Here is a 17,029-nt window from a genome sequence, read left to right as displayed (position 1 = left end):
TCATTTATAGTTGAGTCATTTCTATATATGGTAATAATTAATTAATTTTTTCTTTCCTAATATATCTCTATCTCTTACTTTATTCTTTCTATATTTTACTTTATCCGTCCGCCATAAAATGTCATGAATTGACCCGCACATGTTTTAAGAAATGTAAAGGAAAATGAGTAAAAAAGTTAGTGGAGTGTGGATCATACTTTTATTTATTAGTTTTATAATAAAATATGAGTGGAATAAAATTAGTGGAATGTGAGGTCCATTATTAAAAATATGTGTGGCAAGTATTGGCGGACAGACCGAGAGGAAAGCTAGTGACAAGTAATGACGGGGGACAAAGTATTAACTTTCTTACTTTATTATCTCTGCTTTTTTCTCTCTTGCTTTATCTACTTGATTACCTACCACTTAACGGTGATCATCCATTTCTTAAATTTGTGCAAAAACAGTGCATCAACTACGAAGAAACAAAGGGAGTAGTATTATTTTAGGAATAAATTCCAAACGAGCGGGTTTCCTCTTGGAGATATTATCAAGCCGGACTATGACACAATTCAGTACAATAACCATACGAGCACCTCAAGTTATTAATTAGTACTACCACCCAGATATCATGGTTCCTAGGTTGTGAAACCCGCGTCTATTGATAAGTCAAAGTTGTGTATAATTAATAACATATGTTGAATGTTATATACAATTAAAAGTTATCAAGATCCCGTCTTTCTATAGATAACAAAGACTTTTATCAAATCTAGATCTCTTCAGTATTATACCACACCAGTGTTTTATCTTCCTTAGGTAAGGAAAACTTTCAGTCACGCTGCAACCTTTCTAGATAGGTAGATCTAGATTATGAACTATTTTATTTCTACAAAGAATCGACTGCATCACCTTCTGACTACTCTGATAACCTATTCCACTGCCTAATATTGCAAATTAAAACTGAGATGAACATTCGCATCACCACAGTATGATTGTGTGTAAAGTACAAAGAAAATGGACAAATAAAAATATGTACAATTATTTACATCATTATAGAATACATGGAAATAATATGCGGCTTGGCAAATATGATTACCTTCATGTAACTAAGTTGATTTTTTTATTCTATTGTTACATGTACAAAAATAGCTCAACACGACCGAATCTGATTGAGTACATTGTGCACGAGCCCACACAAGAGTGCGACTCATAAGTTAAGTCATATGCAGATATACTATGCTCATCTTGACACTGGAGAATTTTCGACCTCGCATCTGAAATGATGCTTTTGAAAGTGCAGCAGTACTATTTAACAAATTAGGAAGTAGTACTATCAATCCATGAGCGGGTTAAATCTGAATTAAGATTTAATTAGATGGATATGTCAAACTCATTCATTATTAATCTCAATAGTCATGATGCTACAACTTTTCCGGATATGTCATGCGCTTAATTATTGACCTACTCACATAAGCACCACCAAATTCAAGCAGCTGTCATTCTCAACCAAAAGAAGAAATGGAGAATAAATATCAATCAACAACCATAGTTGTATTGTATAGTTTACGCCATCAAATTAAACATCTCTCTCCTCTCTTCCATCTCTCTCATAGTATAAGACGCAGTCTCATTCATAGCTAGGCGAGATCATTATAGTAATTAAGTGAAGATGCTCTCCTCCAACAGCAGCAGTTGTTGCAATCACAACCCTAATTACACACCCTTCTCCGAAAATGACATCACCTCCCAAAACCCTAACTTCCTCTTCGGATTAATCCCCAATTCCCCCAATATCTACTTCGACGATTTCCAAGTCCACTATCTCAACTTCCTCGACCACACAATCCTAAGCGCACCGCCCGCGGCGCCCGTCCCGGCCGCGGCCACGCCTTCGAAGAAGGACAGGCACAGCAAGATCAACACTGCCCGCGGACCGAGGGACAGGCGGATGCGCCTCTCCCTAGACATCGCGAGGAGATTCTTCGACCTCCAGGACTTGCTGGGCTTCGACAAGGCCAGCAAGACCGTGGACTGGCTGCTCCGCAGCTCCAGCCCGGCCATCCGCGAGCTTGCGAAGGGCCGGGCTGGGTCGGCTCTGAGCGAGTCGTGCACGTCGGAGGAGGCCGTGACGTCGGTGGGGAAGGGGAGGAGGGGGAGGAGAGGGAAGGGTAGGGTGGTGCAGCAGCAGAAGAGGGCGACTGTGGCGAGGGAGTCGAGGAGGAAGGCCAGAGAGAGGGCTAGAGAGAGGACCAGTCAAAAAAGGCGGCTGATGAGAGAGAGTGATGATGTCCGAGCGTACAACTCGGATGAAGCAAGAGGTACAACTCAAGGAGAGGGTTTCAGCCCTTGGAATTCATTTCCTTTAAATGAAACTGATAACGCTGCATTCTTTCATCAGGTAATATATATATTTGTTGATTTTTTAATCCTGACTAATATACTGAAACCCCAATATACCGTACTTGAGATTTAGGTCTTCCAATTTTTCAAATTTTCAAAATATTCTTTTATTTTTTTCCCGCTGATTTTACAGTGTTATGTGCTTTTGGATTGACGTACTTGTTCCACCTACCACTTAGTGTACATATTTATTTTTTATAATCACGAAGGGTATCCACCGACGGACCCCTGTGACTATTTCTCGCACTAATTTGTAGGGTACTTTACAAATTTATTTTAAATTTATTTCTTTTAGATACAAGTAAGTTATGATTCATAGTAATTACTAATAAATTTTATATTTATCAAAATAATAATTACTACCGCAGCAGTTAGAAAATTGTTGGATACTGAGGTATCTCATTTCAGTGATATAATTATTTGGTATAATACTTATAATTTTATATCCGATGCATTTATATGTATTTGTTAAATCTTAAATGTTACTATTGTCTAGGTGAATTTTGTTGAATCGACTAGGATTGTATGCTGTTTTTTTGTAAAATTTTATGCTAATAGCAGTATATTTTCTGAACTGTGAAATGAAATCTAGATGTGTTTACATTATTGAAACTATTTTCAAAGTTTTATTGGCATCAGTATTTTAACTTAATATGTTTTTTATTAATAGTGAAATGTATACCATATTTAACACAAAACAAATTAATTCGTCTATATGAGTAGTTAATTAATAAAAGCAAACAATCATTTTGTTATATTATGGGTCAGATAGTATTGATGATTTCAACAATCGGAAAATAAATTTAAGTGTTAGGTTTTATAGGAAAGTTGGTGTAAATAAGTGGCCCTTTTTATGAGTTTTTATTAAGATGTAAACACATATTCCCTGGTTTATAAGGAACATATAGACTGTTTGCAAGTGAAAAGGAATATGTGAAGGAACTTGAAAATGAATATCACTTTGCTCACAATAATCTAAAGATTGCAGTAAGAAAGAAACAAAAAAAGTCTAATTAAGATTGAAACAAAGCAATATTAATTTAAAAATCAAATCACCAAACTCAGACCATTAAAACTAGAGCTATGGTTAATCACTCTTGTTTTTTTGGATGAGCAGATTGATGAGTTACAGTTCAATGGCAAGCCATGGGAAGACTACAGCTTTAATATGTCTGTATAAGATCTATGATGTTTTTGGAACCCAAATTGTACATTTGTAGAACATTTAATTTTTTTCTTGTGTCGTTGCTTTAATTTATTCAGAAATTAAGACTAGTTGACAAGATCAATTAGGATCCGTTGGTGTAATTCTAGATTGTGGAAAGGGCTAGAAATAAATGCAGTGGCTGTAAATAATTTGTGCAAATGTTCCAATTGTTTAGTTTTGGGATTAGAATTGTATTTTATTTTCACTCCCCTTATTAAGCGCTTAATTATTACCAATATACTGTAGTATTTCTTATTTATTTTCACATTTTTTTTATTTGCGATAACATCCGTACAAAGTACAAAGTAGAATACTCCTCCGTTTAATCTCAAATATGCTCCCTACTTCCCATTTCACTTGCAAAATACACACACACATGACGCATACACACTCCCTGTTTCTTTTCTGGATAACCATAATTATACACTATATATATAGGGTTAGGTTGAGATTATTTAGCTTAATTGAGAATTGAGATGTATTTTTTGCCACTCATCCACAACATTTTCGAAATGTCAACTGTAAGTAGATTATATTAACTCGGGGGTATTATCGTCAATAGCCTGCACATCAAATGTCAATAGCCTGCACATCAAATGTCAACAATTTATAGTTGACATTATATGTATATACGTAGTTGACATTACATGTGCGTAGTTGACAAAAAAAATTAAATTTTTTTAAAAAAAATTAAAAATAATAATAAAATTTAAAATTAAAATTATTTATTGAATAAAATGTAACATGAAATTACCATTCTGCCCTTTCATAATTAATTAATCTAAAAATATTTTACATGTGGCAAATTCTGGAGCACTCATTTAATAAAAATGAGTGGCTGATAATAATGCATCTCAATTGATCACTATATATATATATATATATATATATATATATATATATATATATATATATAAGGGTGTGTTAAGGTCATTCACAGCTTTTCAGTGCAATGTTCTTTTTAATCACAGCCCTTGGATCATTGAATTGGATGGTTGTGATTATCTGCATTATTTGATGAAAAATCTGCATTATTGGTCGATGTACATTATTAGAATGAAAATGTGCATTATTACACTATAATGGTGCATTATTAGTTGGTGTGCATTATTCAACTGAAAATCTGCATTATTAAATGACACGTAACATCAATCTAATCGTCGGATGACAAAATCGTGGGGCTGAGATTAAAAGGAACAATAGAACAAAATATAGAAAAAGGATCTGAATACATCTATATATATATATATATAGGGTTTTGATCCATGCAAAACCATTTTTAATACAAAAATGCAGAACCAAACATACAAAAGTCATTTTTAGGTAATTGTAAGCTTATTTTTACGTCATTATAGTAAGGATGACATGAAATGATCTTAACATGACCTCAAACCCAAAGTTTATAATATGACCTAAAACTGCTTTACAATGACCCTCCGTGTTTTTGTTTAATTATTGCCCATTGGATTGTCAAATCTCATGGTCAGGATTTGGTCTGGATTTTGTATTGAGATCAAGTTTTGTATTGATCATTTTCCTATATATATATATATAGTTACTATGTAAGTGAGGGGAGTGTTGTATTGCTAACTCAATACTTCATTGCTAACTACAATTAAATAATAACACTTAGATATTCAAATCAATGGCCTATATCATCAGCCCCGAAATGTAAATAAGATCAAAAAAAATGTCAATAAAGGTATTAAGGTCAATTTATATAGTTGTAACTAACTTTTGAAATATATCACATAACTTTAAAACACATATAACTTTATCGATTTAAATTATTTTTTCACACGACATATATTAAATTAAAGATAATTTCATAAGGATTCTAACGAGATCTTACTTGCATATGTTCCGATGTCAAAATTTGAATATTTTTTTGAAAATTTTCAATTTTTTCGTACAACAACAAATGTCAACATAGTATATAAAATATGTCAATGTAATACACGTAGAATGTCAATCTTAAAGCAATGTGTTGACATTCTCAAAGCATTGTGTTGATATTTTCAAAACACTATATTGACACTTTCACCCAAAACCCTAATTTAGTAGTTTTTTTTATCTATTTTGATTTAATTAATAAAAATGAAAATTACACATGGCAAATTTTAGACCACTAGATTTCTAAAATTCTATAGTCTTAAATTAATTGTAGTTAGCAACTAGAGAGTGAGTTAGCAATTGATCACTCTCCCCTATGTAGGTGGTATCATACCCTTTTACAATATTATATACTCTTCTATATAATTGTGAAAAAAATAGATCAACTGAATTACTATTATCTAGTAGCCTATTACGTAATTACATTTGCATAAAAAATTATAACCGAGAGATTTACATATAAATCTTTTTTTTTATAAATAACGATCAACAGTACTGGTAGTTGGTGTGTTTATTTGCCTATATGTATGTTTATCGATGCTAACTAATTATTATTAGATTAGTCTGAAAAAAAATTCGATTTGCAAATTTAAATATATCCTATTGTTTTAGGGTATTAAACTGAGTTATACTGCATCAATCAAATAATTTACTCATTATTTATATATAGCGTGTACATAATTAATGATTAATGATACCAACTTAATCTAATTTATTTTTTCTTTTCCCTTTTGTTAATTATTGATTGCCTGTTATGTATGCCAAATTATTATACTTAAAATGTATGTATGTAATGGTTAGATTATACTAAGAACTTGAGTTTTAGTAAAAGCTACTATGAATTTTGCACTTAACATATATAATTACTACAACTAAACATAGTATATAAAGTAAAGTGATATCATTTCAACTATTCTTTGAAGTATATTATGATTTAGGGCATTCACATCCGTGGAAGACAATCCCACCCTATAAATCTATCCATCTTCATTTTTTCCTTGCAACGTCAGCATTTTTATCTTCCAGTTCATACACTTGCAATTGTCTGCCCTATAAATCCTTTCAAGCCCATTATCCATGTGACCACTATTTTTAAATTTTTTAAAAAATTTTATGATATCAAACTAAATAAAATACCAAAATAAGTAAAATAAATTATAGCCAAAATCAAAATATACTTAATTTTTTAAAAAAAGTTACAACCCAAAAAAACATAGTAGAAAAAAGACTAGTTGGGACCCAATCCCAATCGTCTCTTGACGTTGTCGAGGAGCCTATATGCAGATCGGGTTTCACGGCCTCGTCCTCGCACACAAAGATGGACCTGTCCAACATTGTTCTCTGCATCGACGAGAGGGTCAGGTCTTCGGACTGAGGCGATTCGGCTTCTACCTTTGCCTTCCCCTTTCTCATGGTTGCTTTTAACGCCAATGGGACGACTCTGTGTCGGCTCTTGTGTGCCAAAACTCTCCTCTATAGGAGAGTTCAAGTTGACCCGATAACCTCCGCTGCTGCTGTAGCTGCCGCTCGTCCTCTTTGGAGCGTTCGGCTCCAACTCCGCATGAAATTTGGGTATATCCTTCAAAATGAGTCAGGCGTCCCAGTGCTTGAACACGGGAAATACCCCGTTTTGCGAGTACGGAAGAGTGTCAGAGCATATTGCTATTAGACTAAGATTCATCTCTTACAACATTTTGCATGTTTTTAGGCTAATCCACCACATAGTATGATGGACTGAATAATTTTTAGCTTGTTTGATAGTCCAATTCTTTGAAACCTCAATCATGTATGTATCCTACCCCCATAGTAAACTCACTCTTGCAGAATATCTGTAATTCCATACATTGTTACGATATAAAATATTGGACAGAGACTGATTAAGAAATTGAATAACTCTGAGTAATCTTCTTTGACAAACTCTAGGTAAGCAAGCAACCATAGGTGAAGCTTCAATGACAGTTTGCAATGTCAGTTCGTGTTGCTCTTGAGCTTATGATGACCAAATTCTTGCACCATACATATTGCTTTGATAGTTGTTGCTTTGTGCAAATAAGAATCTAGCAGTAGCCATGTTTGGTTGTCGGGATTCTGTCTGGGAAAGTAATCTGATTCCTTAAATTTTAAATTCATGTGTTTGTTTTGGCTTTTTAATCAAACTGGGAAAGTAATCAGAATCCGAGAACAAGGAAAGCTAGTACAACTTTCCAGGATTCTAAATCCTAACTTTTCTTAGGTATTCTTTTTCCCAGTTTTAGGATTCTTACATATTTAATGTAATATAGTATAGTTATTATTATTATTATTATTATTATTATTATTATTATTATTATTATTATTATTAATTACAATGTTTTCAAAATAATTTAAAATTATAAATCATACTCGTATAATAAATAACTATAATTAAAATGATCATAATTATAACTATATTATTATAATTTTTATATATAATGTTATTACTATTATAATTAATAATTTATTAAATAATTAAAATATGATTATATAATATAAATCATATAATAATAATAAATAATAATTATTATTTTATAAATTAATAATTAATCAATAAAGTTGTAGGGAACTTTTGAATTATAAAATTTATTCAATTATAATATTTTTAAATATAATAATAATAATCATATTTATTATGATTATTATATATTAGGATAAATAATCCATACTTAAACTATACATCGTAATAACAAATATAATAATATAATTATTATTATTTGTAATTAATAATTTATTAAAAATTTAAATTATTATTATTTTTAAAATAAAAGAATAATTAGTATATTTTTAGTTTGATATTTAAATCAAATATAAAATTTAAAATTTTGATATTTCCAAACACATGAAAGTAAAGTTATTAGGAATTATATTCCTGGATTCATTTTCCTAGGAATCAATTTTCTTATCAACTTTACTCTACCGTTAACCAAACATGGCCAGAGACTAAAGTAAGAGTAAAGTTATTAAGTATTTAATACGACTAATTCTAGATTTTTCATTACTATTAATTATTGATTATTGATACGCCCTTACGCCTTATGAAATTGGTCATATGATCATATGAATATTCTAATGCGGGTAATTACAAATTTTAAATAAGTGGAGTACTCTACTTTAATTATGCAATTTCTATTTATAAATTCATTTAACGAAGACAATCGTAGAAAGCGAAAGGATAGATTCACACGTTTAGCCAATTCTCAATCCTTCCTGGTCCCACCTACCGCCATACTCGTCTCACTTTCATCTTTCCCGTCAAAGCTAAAACCCCTTTCTCAATCCTTCCACCATTCCCCTCTCTACTAATCATTCAAATACCTCTAAATCTTTGCCGATAACGAACCTATTAAACAACTCCGAATGCTTGATCAACCACTCTCGTTTAAACATGTGGATTTTTGAGGTGTTGACGACCTAATTTAGTGCCAAAATTTCATGTCTCTTGGTTATCGTTTCCATCCTTTCTCAGCTGTAAGTTGCTAACCCTTCCCAATTCGTAATCAATATGCTTTTACACATGCTTTTAATGGCTCAAAATTATTGATCAGCGGCGATATAGTTCAGTGGCGTTAAGCAGTTTTAACGGATTTCTACTTGTTAATCTGTTAACCTAGTTGGCGCTAATCTGAAAATAAGCAGGTGTAGAAATGGCTATGGTGAACAAAACCCGAAACATGTTGGAGGGTCTAGTGAAAGAAGGGTCATTCAAGTGGCTGACTAAAAAGCAAAGTGCCTTCGATGAAGACATTGAGGATATGGAGCGGTCTCCGTCTGCTGGGAAAAACTGGCTCCCGGAGCTGTCCCTTACGGCAAATGTTGTCGTCCGCAGATGCTCCAAGTTAGTTCCATGCTCTGTTTGCTGATTGATCATTTCCCTTTTTAAGGCGCGGTTTACTTTCGAGGATTAACCTGGATACATAAAAATAGTAGTATAGGTTACTCCGGTATCAACTAAGTTGGATGGAACTTGATAAATTATAACATCTGAGCTAAATTATGTATCTTGTCAATCAGCTATACATACTGCAGGATAGATGTTTGACCTTGCATTAGCATGTCATGAACGAAAACATTATCTAAAAAAGGCAGCCCATATAGATTTAGGCAAAGTGCTCCGATGGCCAAAGGAACTTGTTGTTAATTCTCATTCAAATGTTTCAACTAGGCCTCTAGATTTCCAGAGTAAAGGATATTTATGATCTAAACAAAACACTTGAACCAGTTCGTTAATTTTTATTCAATAATTTCAGTGAAAAGTTTAAAATATAGGAAGCCTAATAAGTATCTATGTTTTTTATGTTTACTTTGGAATTTTCTGTTGAATTTCTGTGACTTTGGAGCAGTTCCTGAGTGTTGATTTATACTGAAATAATGAAATTGCAATTATATTAGTGTGCCCTCATTACCACACTGCTTTAATAGCGATAAGTCATTTTCGGTTTGCCTCTTATACCTTTGCGGCATTTCCATATGAATTGGGTGTTCTACTTTTAGCTCCTTTCCAGCTACATAAGCTCCATAAACATAGGAACGCAGAGCCTCAGATACCTGACTCTTTGGTCTTCAAGAATGCTAGTTTTAAGAATTAGTGACTGGCCTTCTCCAGCCCTTACTGTCCAACCTGAGAATGGATAGCTAATGTGTTCCACTTATTGAATTTGGTTATATTGTCAAGGTCATAGCCAGATGAGCTGTTTGTCATAACAGTAGGTATCAAGTGTCAAGTGAATGTGGAGAGATATATGCAGTTGAAACTTCCTAAACAGACTGATAGACTTCAATAGAGTTAAAACACACCTGCTGATTACCTTTAATTGCTATAGTCTGTATATTACTATATCTAATTTCTTTAGACCCCTTATAATTAAATGTGAAAAATTAATATTTGCTTTTCTGCATGCTTGCTATTATGCCTTCAATATTTATTAGTTATTATACAAAATGATGCAGAATCCTTGGCCTTTCTTTGTGCCAACTTCGAGAAAACTTTGATGCAGAGGTTTCAGATTTTTTAAAGCACCAATCAAGCTTTGCAAGGAACTTTTTGGAATACTGTTGCTTCTTGGCTCTTGCTTGGTCGATACATGTAAATGGTTATTTGGACGACAAGAAGTTTCGACGTCTCACATTTGATATGATGGTTGCTTGGGAGTTTCCTGAGGCTTCCAGTGAACCATATCTGCATGTATGTTTTTTACTGTTTGAGTGGCCGTGTAGCAGGATCACCTCCGATGCGAATACTGATTACTTTCTGCTTCTGACTGTAGTTCTATATACCCCATTATACTAAATTCTAAGGAAAAAATTGGGCTTCATTCAGTATAATGAATTGAAAATTAGCACACCATGTCCTTAAACTTGTAATGTATTGCATGACCGTTATTTTATAACAGGCAGATGATGATGTCACGGTTGGAGTTGAGGCTTTTTCTAGGATTTCTCCGGCAGTTCCTGTTGTTGCTGATGTGGTTGTAAGTGACAAAATTTTTGAGGTGCTTGCTGGTTCGTCAAGTAATCGACTTCGTTTCTCAGTTTATGACAAGTACCTCATTCGGTTGGAAAGGTAATTCCTGCCACTGGCATTTTTCCATTCAATCTCTTTTTTCTACGCGGAAAAGTTTTTGCGAAACCTAGATCTGTTTCGTGTAAAGCAACTGGGCCAATGGCATATGATGTAACTAATGAATTATGTTGGGTTGTTTGTTCTTCGTTGAATTTCTATTTTAGGTAGTGGCTTAGTGAAATGGGACGTCCAATTAAGGTGAGATGGCCTATTGAACAGAGGGAGTATATATGCATACGAGTGCATGTACCAAGTTATTCCAACTTTTGTCAGCATAGTTTGCATCCACAAACTATGTGAAGGGGATGTGCAGCATAGTTTGTTAATGATGCGAGCTGTGTGCATCTTTCAGCTTATGATAGTCATCATAGTAGGATGTGTTTGAGGCTTTGACGTAATAAATACGCTTTAGACAAAAATGACCTTTAGGCTATTGGTCAAGGTGTTTAGTGTTAACAACCTTACTGAAATGTATCTTACTGTTATTTTATGCCCCTGTGGGATCCAATGATGTTGAAGGATCAGAAAATGTTCAAGAGAGTTAAAGTTAATTTTGCTCAACAAGTATTTTAACCATGTTAGGTCTGCTTGAAGTAAGTTTTTGTTCTGTACTTATATGTTCAAACTATCATTGGCACATGTTTTTCAGGGCAATAAGAAGGTTGCAGTCCCAATCTGAGTCATCTCTCCTTTCTTCCATACGTGCTGTAAGAGGGGAAAAAATCCTAGAAGTTGATGGAACTGTTACAACTCAGCCGGTTCTTGAGCATGTGGGTACTTCAGCTTGGCCTGGTAAGTAATTGTATTTCCTACCTTATGTTGATAAAACTAAGTAGGAAATATGTGTATAATGGGGTACATAGACTTAGAATTCTATGGAGGTGCATTATTTTTCTTAAATAGAGATGGCTATGTTTGTCATTGCAGGCAGGTTGACTTTGACTGACCATGCTCTATACTTTGAAGCTCTTTTTGTTGTTTCTTATGATAAAGCAAAGTCATACGACCTTGCTGATGATTTGCAGCAAGTTGTTAAACCTGAGCTTACTGGGCCGTGGGGGACCAGGCTTTTTGACAAGGCGGTCTTATACAAATCAAGTGCGCTGTAAGATGATGTTTCTTATACAATTTTTTCATTATATGCCTGCTTGCTTCCTTGCAAGTTTTCTGGAGAGCATATAGGTTTATTAGGAGTTATTGTGCAGATTAGAACCTGTTGTGGTGGAGTTTCCCGAGCTTAAAGGTCACACACGTCGTGACTATTGGTTAGCTATTATTCGTGAGGTTCTCTATGCCCATAGGTTTGTTTTGAAGTTCCGGATTAGTGGCCTCGAGCGAGAAGAAGTACTTCTGAAAGCTATATTTGGGATTATGCGAGTTCAAGCCCTTAAAGAAATGAGTTTCACACAGCCTCTTTGCTTCGATGCTCTTCTTATGTTCAATGTTTGTGATCAGCTTCCACTTGGTGATCTGATTCTTGAAGAACTTGTGAACACATTGGCTAGCGGTAAGATGGATAAAAAGAATGCAGGGGCACCTAGAAATGGGGTTTACTCAAGCTCTGCTTTATCTATTGCTTCTAATTTGGGCTTTTCTATTGGGAAAAGTTGGGGATTGGTTAATGGTAGTGGACCAGTGGTTGGTGAAATTACTGTTGGGGAGATGACGCCTTTGGAAAAAGCTGTTAAAGAAGCTAGATGTAGCTATGAGAATGTAGTGCTTGCTCAAGCTACAGTTGATGGAGTTAAAGTTGATGGGATCGACACCAACTTAGCTGTAATGAAGGTATGGCATGCTTAAGTGATACAATTCTTGTAATCGAATCCCGTGGGAATGATTATGATTGGAAGGCTAGCTCTTTACTGCCCACTGTTTTGATATCACGTGCTAATGTGATAATAAGGGGGTGTTTACTTTGAGTAATGGGATAGATTGATAAAATATAGGATTGAGTATTTGAAGGATAAGATGGTCAAACAAGCTAAAAATCAAACAATCCATCAAAGTACACAGTGGATTAGGACCATGACTATAATAAAGTTGTAATGATTGAATAAAATAATTTAGAGATATTTCCAGGCCTCTCTCCCATTTGATTGGTATTATTTATCTGAAACACTCATATTCACAAGTCACTGTTTCTGAAGATTTATGTAAAACTGCAGGAAGTACTTTCTCCCATGACAGAAATCTGGAATTGGCTTGTTTTCTTGTTCTCCTGGGAAGAACCTTCCAAATCGCTGGCCTTCTGTTTGGTCTTCACCTGTATTATCTGCAAGTGAGTTCATGTTTTGTGCGACCATGACAGTTCCGATAAAACATGTGTGAAAAAGATGTGTTGCCTCTCCTACAATCTTCCTTCTCTGTTTCTCATGATTCAAACAAAATAACTCGTGAACCTTTTCCAAAGTCGATCCGTAATAATATACACTAAGTAAGAATATATTGTTTCAAATTATTTGTTTGGAGCCCAAGCTTATCGTGAAAGGAATAGTATACATTATCTCTTATTTAGTGTTGCTAGTTTCATATAGAGTGGTTAATTCCACACTTTTAGGTGAAGTGATAGTGGATGGTTAAGCTTTACCATCCCTAAGAGGTCTGCTGTGCTTTATTGTAATAGTAATTAGTTTTCCTCTCTATATTTGATTTCTGGCTAATTCTTACCTAAACTATACTTCATTATATAGTAAATTTTGAGGTTTCCTGAAATTGACCTCAAACCCTGTTTTCAGTTGAAACTTGAAAGACATGTTAAAACCTAAATTTTAGTTATCAATTTCAGCAAGCTGGATGAGCACCTAAGTCGTACAACTTTTGGGTAATAGTGATATATTTAATGTATAATACTACGTAAAAATTTTCTTTACAGGCTAGATTATGAAGTGCTTTCTTACTTCTCCTTGTGAGCTATACTAGTTTGAAGGTCTTATGTAGCAGTGCTAATTGTTAGTGAAAAGAAAAATAGAAGAAGAATTATCTCCTCTATAGCTAGGACTTATGACCAGGGGTCATTTATGTAGATGCTTCTGCCTTTGAAATGATTGGCCCTAACTAATCTCCTGATTGCACATATACATTGAATAGATGCAAGTAGAAGGATAATCTCTTATTAAGATGGTTCCTACGCTTCGTTTGCAGAGGGTGGTTGAGCTATGCGTTGGCAGCATTGTTCATCTTTTTTGCAGTATTCATGTTGCTTACACGTTATTTTGGGCAAGGAATGCCTATTGATGAACTGAAGGTAACAGCTCCACCTCCAATGAATACGATGGAGCAGCTTCTGGCTGTGCAGAATAGTATTTCCCAAGCTGAGGAGCTAATACAGGATGGAAATATACTTCTTTTGAAATGTCGTGCCTTACTACTGTCCATTTTCCCACAGGTATTTTGTTGTCTTGTCTTTGTTCTCCTGAATTTTGTCCATTAACTAGTACTCCTACTATTATTTGAACTTGTTTTAAACCAAAACTTCACATATCCTTATTTTAAGTTCTTGTTTGAAACCAAACTGCATGAGCAGTTACCAGCTTAGATGTAGGTTACTGGTCCAAATCTTTTGAAGCTAAGGACTGACACTTATTGACCTAAATAGGCTTCTGAGACAAAGGAAACTTTCAAGAAACAAATATAATACTCCTTCCGTCCCTAAAAAATAGACTAACATTTGAAACGGTACGAGTTTTAATGCAAAATTGGTAAAATAAGAGAGAGATATAAAGAAAAAGTGATTGAAGTATTGTAGTGGAGAATGGGACCCACCTCATTAGAGAGAAAAAGTGTTCCCTTAAATAGAATTGGTCTATTTTTAAGGGACATCCCAAAATGGCAAATGTGGTCTATTTTTATACTCCCTCAGTACACCAAAAATATTAAGAGAGGAATAGAGAGGAATAGTTCTAGTGGTGGATGGCACGGGTTTCAATTTAAAATTGGTAAAGTAAGAGAGGAATAGAGATAAAAAAGTACTAGTTAAAGTATTGTTAGTGAAAATGGGACCCACCTCATTAGAAAGTGAAACTTACCATAGATAGAGATTAATTTTGGTGGATGATCCAAAATGAAAAACAGTAGTACTACTATTTTTTATGAATGGAGGTAGTAGATATCAGAAACTAAAAGAATTTGTGTTCCTTTGTTGTCCATAGGGGATGAGTAATCTCTGTTTTGTTTTATATATGAAGGAAAGGGAACAAAAAACAGCCTCTTGCTTTTTCACGGTTGCGTCAAATTATTAAATAAAATGATGTTCCTATCACAATTCCTCCAGACTTGAGAGGATTTTATAGTTTTAGAGACCTTTTCGTTAATCTGTTTTCATTCACTCGGCAAAGTCTGCTATGAAATTGGAATACAAGATACCTCACTCTAAGTCACTGTCCTATGCCAGAGACAATCCCTAGAATAATGCTGAACTGCAGCAGATATGCCAGTCAAAAGGGTTAGCTTAAGATTCGTGTTATATTATGTCAGCCTTAGTCATAGGGATGAAAGCTGAAAGTGATGATTTTAGGTTACTGTCGCTGTTAAAATTAAAAGGTGGAAGTTGTATGTTCCAGATCATTATCATTTAGGTGCTAAAGAGAGAAAAAATTAAATTTCTTGAAAAGTTGGTCTTATTATGTAGTAGAGAAAGAAAACAATACTTTTTCTGGTAATTTTTTTTTTCTGTTTAGCAATGACAAGATTGAACATAGGATAAACTGGAGCCTGTCATTGCTATCATATTTATGGCTATATTCTTGAGTTTACATGTTTGAAGAATTCTTCTTCGATTATATACGTCAAGCATTACCTTCTATATATGCAATGTTCAGGCTACCGAGAGAGTTGCCATCGCATTTCTGGTTCTGGCCTTGCTTCTTGCTCTTTTACCTGTTCGATATATTTTCCTGTTGGTTTTCTTGGAGACATTTACGCGATATTCACCGCTCAGAAGACCGAGCACGGAAAGATGGATGAGGAGGTTAAGGGATTGGTGGTTTAGCATACCTGCCGCCCCTGTAATTTTGGAACGAGTCAACCAAGATAAGAAAAAAAGGTGACGCAAATATGATCTTTGGCCTACATGTTCCCGATCATATTAATGTAAATGTGTAATCGTGAATGTTGATAATATATTTATATAGTCCCTCATTTGAGTGATTAATCTACGTGTATAGTCCCTCATTTGAGTGATTTGTTGATTTTATATCGATTTTAAAGTTTTATGTATATTATCCATAATGTTTAGTAATGTATATCAATTTTATCCCAACTTTTTTTTTGAATTTCACTCCAACGCTTGAGTAGGGATATGACGTGCTGGAAAATTAAGTTTTAGTACTTTTGAATACAAATTCATCCTATATCAGGAGGCTTGAGTAAGTTGGTAGGTATATAATTTATGTGCAACCCCAATTAGTTTGAGGCCTTTTGAAATGATCTAAAAATAAATTCGTGCGGGTTTGACTTAAAGTGGACAATATCAATCTAATGTTTGTGCCGACACTCGAACATGAAATTTGACATGCTACTTATATTAATTCAGCATTAACATGTTTTCATACTATTTTAGTAGTATTTGCCGATGGGGTTAGGATGAATGAAGAAGTCGGAGTGTGAATTGCGTTATTCGATGCTGCGCTTTGTAATATAGGGATATCTAAATATTTTTGAAAATGTGTTATCATCGCATAACTGAGAAAAGATTCAAATTATAATTTGTAGAGTTTACAAATTATAGTACACATTTTACATTTTTTGTACATACATACATAATTTAGGATGGTAATCGAACCTTAATATATATTTTGTTGATATTATAATGTAAAGTTAGTACTAACAACTAACAAAGATTTTTTGTGCAATAAGATAGAAAATCAAATAGTGGTGGAATGTTACTAAGTTATATAATGAAATAAAAGCAAATGATTACTATAGTTCTAGAATAAAAGATATATCTACGATACAGTTTAATATAAATATAACTCATA

At 33.8% G+C, this 17,029-nt stretch overlaps 2 protein-coding genes across 3 annotated transcripts; both read left to right on the top strand.

The window, feature by feature from the left end:
- Window positions 1–1,531: 1,531 nt before the first annotated feature.
- LOC121750521 (transcription factor CYCLOIDEA-like) lies at window positions 1,532–3,735 on the top strand. Its single transcript, XM_042145073.1, has 2 exons — window positions 1,532–2,377; window positions 3,497–3,735. The coding sequence occupies exons 1-2, from the start codon at window positions 1,649–1,651 to the stop codon at window positions 3,557–3,559; spliced, it is 792 nt and encodes a 263-aa protein (XP_042001007.1). The 5' UTR covers window positions 1,532–1,648; the 3' UTR covers window positions 3,560–3,735.
- Window positions 3,736–8,665: 4,930 nt separating this feature from the next.
- LOC121753003 lies at window positions 8,666–16,311 on the top strand. Of its 2 annotated transcripts, none has more exons than XM_042148132.1 (10): window positions 8,666–8,962; window positions 9,131–9,329; window positions 10,442–10,676; window positions 10,885–11,054; window positions 11,704–11,846; window positions 11,982–12,159; window positions 12,260–12,839; window positions 13,220–13,332; window positions 14,196–14,439; window positions 15,872–16,311. In XM_042148132.1, exons 2-10 carry the CDS (start codon window positions 9,139–9,141, stop codon window positions 16,097–16,099), a joined length of 2,082 nt encoding a protein of 693 aa, XP_042004066.1. In that variant the 5' UTR covers window positions 8,666–8,962; window positions 9,131–9,138; the 3' UTR covers window positions 16,100–16,311. The 2 variants fall into 2 exon arrangements, with proteins under 2 accessions (XP_042004066.1, XP_042004067.1); XM_042148133.1 differs by having other exon boundaries at window positions 9,128–9,329.
- The last annotated feature ends 718 nt before the right edge of the window (window positions 16,312–17,029 follow it).

The sequence above is a fragment of the Salvia splendens genome, chromosome 10, assembly GCF_004379255.2.
Source record: "Salvia splendens isolate huo1 chromosome 10, SspV2, whole genome shotgun sequence".
NCBI lineage: Eukaryota > Viridiplantae > Streptophyta > Magnoliopsida > Lamiales > Lamiaceae > Salvia > Salvia splendens.
The sequence above is the reverse complement of the archived record's forward strand: the minus strand, read 5'-3'. Positions and strand labels throughout refer to the sequence as shown.

What these genes read in the sequence shown, in the direction of transcription:
- LOC121750521 (XM_042145073.1), top strand. Translation starts at nt 1,649, where the DNA reads ATGCTCTCCTCCAACAGCAGCAGTTGTTGCAATCACAACCCTAATTAC. An exon ending in ACGCTGCATTCTTTCATCAG is followed by an intron (nt 2,378 to 3,496) that starts GTAATATATATA and finishes TTGGATGAGCAG; the next exon opens with ATTGATGAGTTACAGTTCAA.
- LOC121753003 (XM_042148132.1), top strand. Translation starts at nt 9,139, where the DNA reads ATGGCTATGGTGAACAAAACCCGAAACATGTTGGAGGGTCTAGTGAAA. An exon ending in TTATACAAATCAAGTGCGCT is followed by an intron (nt 12,160 to 12,259) that starts GTAAGATGATGT and finishes GTTATTGTGCAG; the next exon opens with ATTAGAACCTGTTGTGGTGG. An exon ending in TACTGTCCATTTTCCCACAG is followed by an intron (nt 14,440 to 15,871) that starts GTATTTTGTTGT and finishes TGCAATGTTCAG; the next exon opens with GCTACCGAGAGAGTTGCCAT.